Here is a 9,817-nt window from a genome sequence, read left to right on the forward strand (position 1 = left end):
CTCTACAATAAATCAAAAAATTAGCCGGGCGTGGTAGCGCACCTGTAGTTCCAGCTACTTCGAAGGCTGAGGCGGAAGGATCGCCGGAGCCCAGTAGGTCGAGGCTGTGGTGGCCGGGCGCGGCCACTGCACTCCAGTCTGGTGACAGAGTGAGACTCCAACTCAAAAAGAAAAAAGAGCCTATGTAATTAATTGCTATTCTTGCTGAACTTATGTAGGGGAGCAGGCCAAAAATACTGAGACTAAAACTTGTTTTACAAATAACTTGGGCTTAACTGTGATTGTCTTTGATAAAAATGGGGAGACTGGGAAGAGAAAATGAAATTTCAGAGGAAAACTATAGGGCATTCGTTATTAGATTCTAGTTCATTGTTTTTGAGATTTTATCATTTACCTTCACTTTGGGCTGGATCCTGATTTCTTGTTGTGTCTTCCAATTTCTGGCTGCAAGTGTCCAAACCAAAACTTCCAATTTCTCTCTGACCCTTCTGACTTGGAATTACCGAAATTAAGATGGCCTTGTCTTTTTTTTTTTGTTGAGGAAGCAGGATTTATTGAGAGGACAGAGAAGCTCCCACAGTGGGAGGAGACCCAAAGGGGTTGCCCGGCCTTGTCTTTAATCCCTGCAAGCTGAAGCTGGTCGACTTGATAAACAGATTCCAGAGAAATCACCTTGAATTTAAACTGCAAATCAGGAAGGCCTATCAGATTGCCACTGCTGCTTCTGCTCCAGCTGAAGAGGCTTCAAGCCTAACAGCTAGAAATCTCAGCTGGCTGCCCCTTCAGACTCAGACACCTATTTGTGTTCTGCACCAATGATTAACCTTTGCCTTTCTTTTGCTTCCACAGAAATGCTTCTTATTAAAAACCCGTGCCCTAGATAGAGCCCTCACTCTGGGAGCGCACCTGACATCCCCGTTTAATTGGACTGACCTATGCCGTCTTGTATCTCAGTTACTAACCCTGCTCTTCTCTCTGCAGCTTCCAACTCAGCTTTTCGTGTGTGAAACTTCCAGGGAAATTTCAGACAGGGGGAATGATGGGGCTCAGAAAACAACACCCCCAAGTAGGGCGCTTTGCATGCTGAGTCCTTTGGAGAAAGGAGACTGAAAGACTTCAAAAAAAGTCCTCAGAGCCAAGGTTTCTGTCTGACCTTCTTCTGACCTTCCCCTCGTTTTCTCCCAAAGCACAGGGAGGGGATTTCTCTGATGAAGCAAAGTTCCTCTACTTCCTGGAATCTCATGAACCAGAGAAGATTAACTTTTATTGCAGAGAGGAGGTAAGCCACTGTTCAAGACGCCATGCCCAGATAGACTTTTTGCCTGGTTTTTCGACTATAGTTATGTGACTAATAGCAGTGTTTTGGTTGTGACCACATATACAACTGTGGTTTGATAAGGTTATAATGGACCTGAAAAATCCCTATCACTTAATGTAGTGAAGGAAGAAAAATCTTTCTTAATTCCTTTAGTGTAGCCCAAGTGCACAGTGTTTCTAAAGTGACAGTAGTGTTCAGTGATGTCTGAGGTCTTCACATCCACTCTCCACTCGCTCACTGACTCACCCAGAGCAACTTCCAGTCCTACAAGCTCCTTCTGTGGGGTGTGCCTTTTTTTTTTTTTGAGTTGGAGCCTCATTCTGTCGCCCAGGCTGGAGTGCAGTGACACACTCACAACCCACCCCAGCATCGACCTGCTGGACTCTGGCAATCCTTCCGCCTCAACCTTCCAAGTAGCCTGGAACTACAGGCACATGCTACCATGCCTGGCTAATTTTTGATTTATTGTAGAGACAAGGTCTCGCCAAGTTGCCCGGGCTGGTCTCGAACCCGTGGGCTCAGGCGATCCACTTACCTCGGCCTCCCAAAATGCTGGGATGACAGGCTGAGCCACCAAGCCCGGCCATGTGTGCCATTTTCTATCTTTCATAGCATATTTTTACTGTCCCTCTTCTATGTTTAGATATGTTTAAATACAAAAATATTTAAGCAACCATTGCGTTGCAAATACCTACAGTATTCAGTACAGTCACAAGCAGTACAGGTGTGCAGCCTTCGCGTGATCGGCTATCCCATACAGCCTAGGTGTGGCAAAGGCATCTGGGTTTGTGTAAATGCACGCTGTGATGATCACACAACCACAGAATTGCCTAAAATGTATTTTCTGGAATATATTCCCATCACTAAGCATGACTGTATTCTTCCAATGGCTGATATCTGAGAGATTTTATCTGTGTAATAACACAACCTCTGCTTGCTCCGTGCTTCCTTTCCGCTCACGCGCCCATGGTTTGTGCCTCCACCTTCCCATCTCGCTATCACAATCTTTCTTTCTGTCTGCACCTCAGGGTGCTATTTAAGCATCAGCTTTCTGGCCCTTTTTGAGTTTCTTTTAATATCAGTACATTTATAGGCATTTTTTTTGCCTGTGTATCTGTCAGTTTGTTTTATAGATTCAGATGATCAAAACTTCAAGAGATGGAAAAAAAGTTCCTTCTGTCCCTACAATAGTATTAAGTGGAGCCTTGTAGGAGGTGATTAAGTCACAAGAGCAGAGCCTCATGAATGGGATGAGTACCCTCCTAAACAAGGCCTGGGGGGATTTGTTTGCCTCTTCTGCTGCGTGAGGATGCAGTAAGAGAGCCAGCCCTCACCAGACACTGAATCTGCTGCCGCTGGTGCCTTGATCTTAGACTGCCCAGCCTCCAGAACTGTGAGTAACAAACGTCGGTTGTTTATAAATCACCCAGTGCTAAGATATTTTGTTGTAGCAGCCCAAACTGACTAAGACCCTTAGCAAGCCACATAACTTCCCTGTCTTAGTTATCTTGGGCTGCTATGACAAAATGCCATAGACTGGGAGGCTTACACAACAGAAATTTACTTGCTCACAGTTCACGATAGAAGTCCACATCAAGGTGCTCATCCATTCAGTTCCTGGTGAGGGCTCTTCTTCCCGGCTTGCAGACGGCCGCCTTCTTGCTGTGTCTTCCCATGACCTTTTCTCTGTGCAGGAGGGGGATGGGGGGTTGGGAGAGAGCTCTTTCATGTGTCTTCCTCCTCTTATAAGGAGATCGATCCCATCAGATTAGGACCCCACCCCTACATCTTCATTCAACCCTAATTACCTCCCAAAGGCCCCATGTCCAAATATAGCCACACCGGGGTTTAGGACTTCGAGATAGGAATTTGGGGCAGGGGACACAATTCAGTTGATAATACTCCCTGTGCCTCCATGCCCTCTTCTTTAAAACTAGGAAGACCTTTTCCCCTACCTTGTGGGTCTTAAGGAGTGTCAAGGGAGAAACAGAGCCATGACCAGGTGTGTCCAAGATAAGCACCCTCATCTCTAAGGTGTACTTGATGCTATTTGAACTTCCAGAGTCACCGTATGTTCATGTCCTGAGGAACATCTATGCAAACTTCATACACCCATATGCATGCGTGCACGCGTGAGTACACACACACACACACACACACACACTCTCTCTCTCTCTCTCTCTCTTACTTCCTTAACCCCTTCCAGTTAATCTTGGTTCCACAGGCCCCGGTTAAAGTCTCTACCTCCCCTCTGGCCCTTTCCAAAGAAGGAAATCATGACCTCACCTGCTGCAGGCTCTCATACTGCTGAGTGAGTTCTGTCAGTTTCCTTTCCAGTCTCCCAGCATGGGCTCTCAGGTATTCTGCAAACTCGGTCCTTGTCCCCTCCTTCAGTTGCTTCCAGTCATTGGAGAGAGCAGCCAAGTCACTGCCAAGGGACAAGACAGCCATCGTACCTCCCAGCATACGAGTATGTTTTGTCATTGCCAGTGTTGTCCCCCCAAAGGCCTTTTGCACCTGCTTGCTGGTTCGGGCTGAGACTCGACCAGTGGTCTGGAGACGCTTGGCAGCATTAACCAAGCGCGGGGAGTTTTTGGCTGTCTTTAAGGCACGGATGTCCCTCTTGATATTCTTGACAGCTGTTCCAACTTTATAGACAAGCGTACCGGAATCTATGATAGTCTCGGCTTCCCCGTCCTCTTGATCCTGGGTGGGCACAAGTTCAGAAGCCTGCACTTGGGCTTTTTTATTGCGAGAGCGATTCCACATGCCATTCACAATGCTGGCGACACCAGCTGCTGTCCCCAAACCATGACTAGCGACGGAGAACAGCAGGCTTCCTCCTCCTGTTGTTGGAGCCAGGACTAAACCCAGAATGGCCGCAACTTCAGAGACAACGGACATGGAGGAGACCACCATTTTGGTCTTGGTGAATGTCTTGTGGCTGTTGTCACTATCATCTGCGAGCGCATGAAGCTTTCCAATGGTCTCTTCTATATCATGTTTCAGTCTGGGAAACTCTCCCAAAAATCTTATTTCTTCAGCGGATAGGTCTCCATCTTGGAGCTCCTCATCTTCATACAGAGGATCGTCATCTTCACCGCTGTGGAGAAGTGAAATAAAGATTTCTATTCAGCTTCGCAGATGGGAAAACCCAACTCTTTGTCAAGCCTGTGTGGCTTCTGGTTGTGCTTGCCACTCTCAGCTTGGAGTTCTCTCCCTGAAAAGTCTCAAAGCATTGTCAAGCGATTCAACCTTCACTGAAAGCAACTGGTTCCAGGAAGACAAGAAACACGTAAGAAGGGCATTTGGAGGGACAGAAGCCTGAGCCTTGGCCAAGGAGCTAGGGAAGGTGGATAGGTCCTGGGGGATGTTTTCAGCTTTGCTCCGAGAAACCATAACCCTGCTGTGGAGGAGGGGTGGTGGGGAAATGCTAAGCTCTTCCTCCGGACAAGGGATGTGGGGCCAGCAGAGGGAGAAATGGGGGAAAGGGAAGAGAAGGAGGAGCCTGTAAAAGTGAGTCAGAGGGAGGAGGGAGGCTGTAATAAGTAGGTAATGCATCCTCCATTCCACGACCTTGAATCTGGCTACCATGGGTGTTCCTTCAGGAGTTGCACATTGAGAGAGTCCAGAAAAATTATGGTTAATGTTCCAAACATTTTCCTTGCTCTTGGCCAGCTCTACCTGACCCCTCAAGCAGATGGGCTTGGCCCTTCAGGAAGAAGGGAAGACTAGGCCCCTCTGACTCCAACGCATCACAGGAAAGAGAATGAAGAGATCCTCACCAGCCCAGTTCAGTTTAGCCTCCTGGGAGAGTATCAGGGTGAGAACAAAGCCTCCTCCAAGGGCACCATCTTGTGCCAAGTGCCACTTGTGCGTGTCTTTCAGGGCCAGCCGAGGAGGCCTGAGGTGACACAGATGCCCTGGCCCAAAGGAGAAGACCTGAGCGGAAGAAGCACTGGAGAGGATCTGCACCACTTTGTTTACTTTTCACTGGAGGGACCTGAACCCCAAAGAGGAACAAGGATGCTCCCAAGGAATGTGTTCAGTGAAGCAGAGCTTTGAGTGGGCTCAGAGCCCCCAGACCCTCCATGATTTCTGTGCTTCTGCTCACCTGTCAGTCACGTCAGGACTTCCTCACTGAAGTACATATACATATGCAAACATATTTATCTTTCAGTAAATCTCTCTCCACACGCACATGCATACAATTCCCCAATGGAAAAGACTAGAAACCCAATATACCACCAAGGAAACCCTTCCTTGTAATGAATTAATACAGATAGGCTCAATTATCCATTAATGAGCAGATATAAATCAGTTAACAGAGGAGACGGTTGCCAGGAGCTTGCAGTGGGGAAGGGGCGGATGACGGGGAGCCCTGCTGAGGCAGCCCAGACTTTGCAGATGTCACGGTCTAGCCCACCCTGATCTCTGAGTTTCCTCAAGGCAGGTTGGACAAAGAGTGACAGCGAACAGCTATGCTGCTGCAAATTTCATCAACACTGCTGTGCATTAACTACAAAGTATTGTTTTTAGCATGGTTGATGGCAGATGGGAGCTTGGCTATATGTGTTTCTTAGTTAAGCTGAACACCTCACTGTATGCATGGTATACATAGTATGTCTAGTATAGTATAGACCTCTCTGCCCTGGTGCATCCTGTATCAGCCGGCAATGTCTACTGACAGCAGGTAAGACAGCAATCTCGTTCCATGAGATGCTACTGTGCATACAGTTCGCCTCATTCACTTAGCGAGCAAATCTTTTCTGCCCACACTGTGCTGGAGGCTGGCAGTGCGACATCTGCTGATTAACGGATAATTGGGCTGATGTTCATGAACTTAACACTGAAGGGCCTCCTTGGTGGTACATAAGCTGAATAAACCGAGTTCCCACCTTCACGGGACCCACAGAAGTGAGGCCCAAAGGGCAACTTCTGTCCTTTGAGTCCTGTTGCTCAATGCCAGGCACCCGACTAAATCTTGACTTGCCCTCCAAAATACTTAATTTCACTCCGTGGAACGTTTTCTTTCCTAGGAGAACAAATGTCCTTGTGCATAACGGAGACCCGTGGGAAGACGGGTCCCATTTCTCAGCTAATGTTGTCAGTGCACCATCTTGAGGACACCTGTGGCGTTCCAACAGAGAGTCAGCCTTTCCCTTGTCCTCTTCGGATTACCTTTGCAGACCAACATCGGTGTCGTGTTCTGGCGATGTCTGGTGTTCCAGCTGCAAATCCATGTCCCCGGAAGTCAAAGGATTTTCTGGTGTGGAAAACAAGGTTACTGCACATATCATGAGATCGCATGAAATTCAAGTGTAGAGGGATTTTAGATTATGTGGAATCAAAATAATAATAAAACACTTATACGAGGGGATCCAAAAGATAGGAATTTACTTACAAAAGTGGTGTACTTATTCTTACATGTTTAAACTTTAGTCAGCTTCGAAGTACTCTCCATTTGATGCAATACCTCTTGAGACTTTTTTCCACTGCTCAAAGCAATATTTGAACTCATCAGTTTTGGTGCCCGTTAGTGTTTCTGCCACTTTGGTGTCACCTCTTCCGCACCGGTCAAATGTTTCCCTTGGAGAAGTTTTTCCATTTGGGGAAACAAAAAAAGTCCCTTGGGAGCCGGGCTCGGTGGCTCAGCCTGTAATCCCGTGCCTTTGGGAGGTTGAGGCGAGTGGATTGCCTGAGCCCGTGGGTTCGAGACCCACCTGGGCAGCGAGACCTCATCTCTACAATAAATAAAAAAAAAATCAGCTGGGCATGGTAGCACATGCCTGTAATTCCGGCTACTTGGAAGGCTGAGGTGGAAGGATCGCCGGAGCCCAGCAGGTGGAGGCTGCGGTGGCTGGGAGCAGCCACGGCACTCCAGTCTGGGTGACAGAGTGAGACTCCAACTCAACAAAACAAAACAAAACAAAAAACATACATTTTGTAGTGCTACCGACTAACCTTGTTCAGTACCAGCAAAAAAAACAAAAAAAAAGTCACTTGGGGAGAGACCAGGTGCGTAAGGAGGGTGGGCATGGGAGTCACGACATTTTGGGTCCAAACCTGCTGGACACTCAGCATGGTGTGGGCAGGTGTGCCCATAAATCACCCATCATGAAATGGGCAAACACCTGAAATAAATCTTTAAAAAAAAAATTCACCTTCTCGCTGCTATCGTGTGCAAGAGGCCGTCCCCTGCTCTGGTCCAAGACTGCCTCCGAATATCTGTCCGCCGCTTTGTGATTTTCTGCTGTTTCTTGGCAAAAATGGCAAATAATGATGCCGTTCTGAAGAGACTGGAACGGAAGAGTGCAGAGGCAGATCAAATCACTGAATTTCTTAAGCAGCAAGTTGCTCTTCTTAAGGAGAAAGCAATTTTGCAGGCAGCTTTGAGAGAAGAGAAGAAACTTCGAGTTGAAAATGTGAAACTGAAGAAAGAAATTGAGGAACTGAAACAAGAGCTAACTCAGGCAGAAATTAAAAATGGAGTGAAACAAATACCATTTCCTTCTGGTGCTCCTCTGCAAGATAATTCTGTGCCTTCTGAAAATATGGTACCTCTACGCCAATAACAACTGTATCTTCTGGTGTCAAAAAACAGATACAAGGAGGAACAGGAGAAGAAACAAAGGCAAAAGATAAAATTGAAAAGAAAGGTGAGAAGAAGGAGAAAAAACAACAGTCAATAGCAGGAAGTGGTGACTCTAAGCCAATAGATGTCTCCTGTATGGATCTTAGAATTGGTTGCGTCGTAACTGCCAGAAAACATCCTGATGCAGATTCTTTATTTTATACGTAGAAGAAGTAGATGTCGGAGAAATACCCCAAGAACAGTTGTCAGTGACCTAGTGTATCATGTTCCTCTTGAACAGATGCAAAATCGGATGGTGGTTTTACTTTGTAACTTGAAACCTGCAAAGATGAAAGGAGTATTATCTCAAGCAATGGTGATGTGTGCTAATTCACCAGAGAAGGTTGAAATCTTGACTCCTCCTAATGGATCTGTTTCAGGACCCAAACCATGGCCAGTAGTGGAATCAAATAAAATGCTTCTGAAATGCATGGAAAGCCGGGCTCGGTGGCTCAGCCTGTAATCCTGCGCCTTTGGGAGGCTGAGGTGAGTGGATTGCCTGAGCCCGCGGGTTCAAGACCCGCCTGGGCAGCGAGACCTCATCTCTACAATAAATCAAAAAATCAGCCGGGCGTGGTAGCACGCGCCTGTAATTCCGGCTACTCGGAAGGCTGAGGCGGAAGGATCGCCGGAGCCCAGCAGGTCGAGGCTGCGGTGGCCGGGAGCGGCCACTGCACTTCAGTCTGGGCGACAGAGTGAGACTCCAACTCAAAAAAAAAAAAAAAAAGAAATGCATTGGAGAAAACTTTAATAACAATAATAAAAATAAATATATTTGCCAATTGTACCTAAAAAAAAAAAAAAATTCACTGAAGCCGAACACAGCCTCTCACAACAGTGCTGGCGGGTCCACTGAGGCTGACGGGTTCCTAGAACACTTACCTAGCGGGGGAGGCCTGTACAAGGGGCCCCCACCCCAAAAAATAATTCCAGTTTATTTGGGGTCCCCTCTTATAGTATATTTGCAAATTATCGTATGTTATATATTGAGGTGTAGCCTACATACAATACATGCATGCAATGAAGTACTCAGTTCAATACATTCTGACATCTGTGTTGGAGGGTAGCAGAATATGCCACCCCCAGATATGCCACTTTGGTGTAAGGATTATTTTGAGCCGAAGGCGGCTGAAAAGAAGTAGATGCAAGAAAAGCTCTCTGCCCTTCCCCTCTTTGCCTAAAAGCTGGACATACATTTACAAAGATAAATCCTTCTTCTTTCTACCAGAGGGACGAAGTCTGATCACTGACCACAACTTGGATTCTAACCAGCTGGAGACAGCACCGGAGGACTCCACGCAGCACACTTCACTAACTGGCCTCTGTCTACCATTCGTCTCCCAAGTATTTGTCTTCCCACCGTTTGGGAGCCCTAGAGACTCATGGACCTTTATCTTGTCATTTCTCTAAAATTGTACTGTTCTTTGTTGAAGGTGCCATGCAAGCAAGAAGTTCTAGGCCACCTCTGGGAGAATGATTTATTCCTTGGGTACCTCCCATGTATCCATATATATGTTAATAAACATCTGTTTTTTTTTTTCTCTTGTAAATATGCCTTGGGTTACAAAGTTTCCAGGTGAGAACTCAAAGGGGAAAGGGAAAATTGTTTTTTTCCTCCTTACAATATACACCCAAGGAATCACCTCCCAGATTAAGATCTAGAACAAGCCGGGCTCGGTGGCTCAGGCTGTAATCCCGCGCCTTGGGAGGCTGAGGTGAGTGGATTGCCTGAGACTCCAACTCAAAAAAAAAAGAAAAAGAGATAAACCCTAAATAATTCACCAAAAGAAACTATTAGAACTAATAAACAGGCCAGGCTTGGTGGCTCAGCCTGTAATCCCAGCGCTTTGGGAGGCCGAGGTGAG

The 9,817-nt window shown here is 46.7% G+C and overlaps 1 protein-coding gene across 1 annotated transcript; it reads right to left on the reverse strand.

Moving 5' to 3' along the window:
• Positions 1–3,592: 3,592 nt before the first annotated feature.
• APOL6 (apolipoprotein L6) lies at positions 3,593–6,561 on the reverse strand. Its single transcript, XM_008057785.1, has 2 exons — positions 6,500–6,561; positions 3,593–4,421 (listed from the first exon to the last, which is right to left on the reverse strand). Exons 1-2 carry the CDS (start codon positions 6,559–6,561, stop codon positions 3,593–3,595), a joined length of 891 nt encoding a protein of 296 aa, XP_008055976.1.
• Between the last annotated feature and the right edge of the window lie 3,256 nt (positions 6,562–9,817).

This window comes from Carlito syrichta, unplaced genomic scaffold (genome assembly GCF_000164805.1).
Source record: "Carlito syrichta isolate Samal-C Ts95f unplaced genomic scaffold, Tarsius_syrichta-2.0.1 Scaffold303123, whole genome shotgun sequence".
In the NCBI taxonomy this organism is placed as follows: Eukaryota; Metazoa; Chordata; class Mammalia; order Primates; family Tarsiidae; genus Carlito; species Carlito syrichta.

What these genes read in the sequence shown, in the direction of transcription:
- APOL6 (XM_008057785.1), bottom strand. Translation starts at nt 6,561, where the DNA reads ATGGATTTGCAGCTGGAACACCAGACATCGCCAGAACACGACACCGAT. An exon ending in ACCGATGTTGGTCTGCAAAG is followed by an intron (nt 4,422 to 6,499) that starts GTAATCCGAAGA and finishes ACTTCTCCACAG; the next exon opens with CGGTGAAGATGACGATCCTC.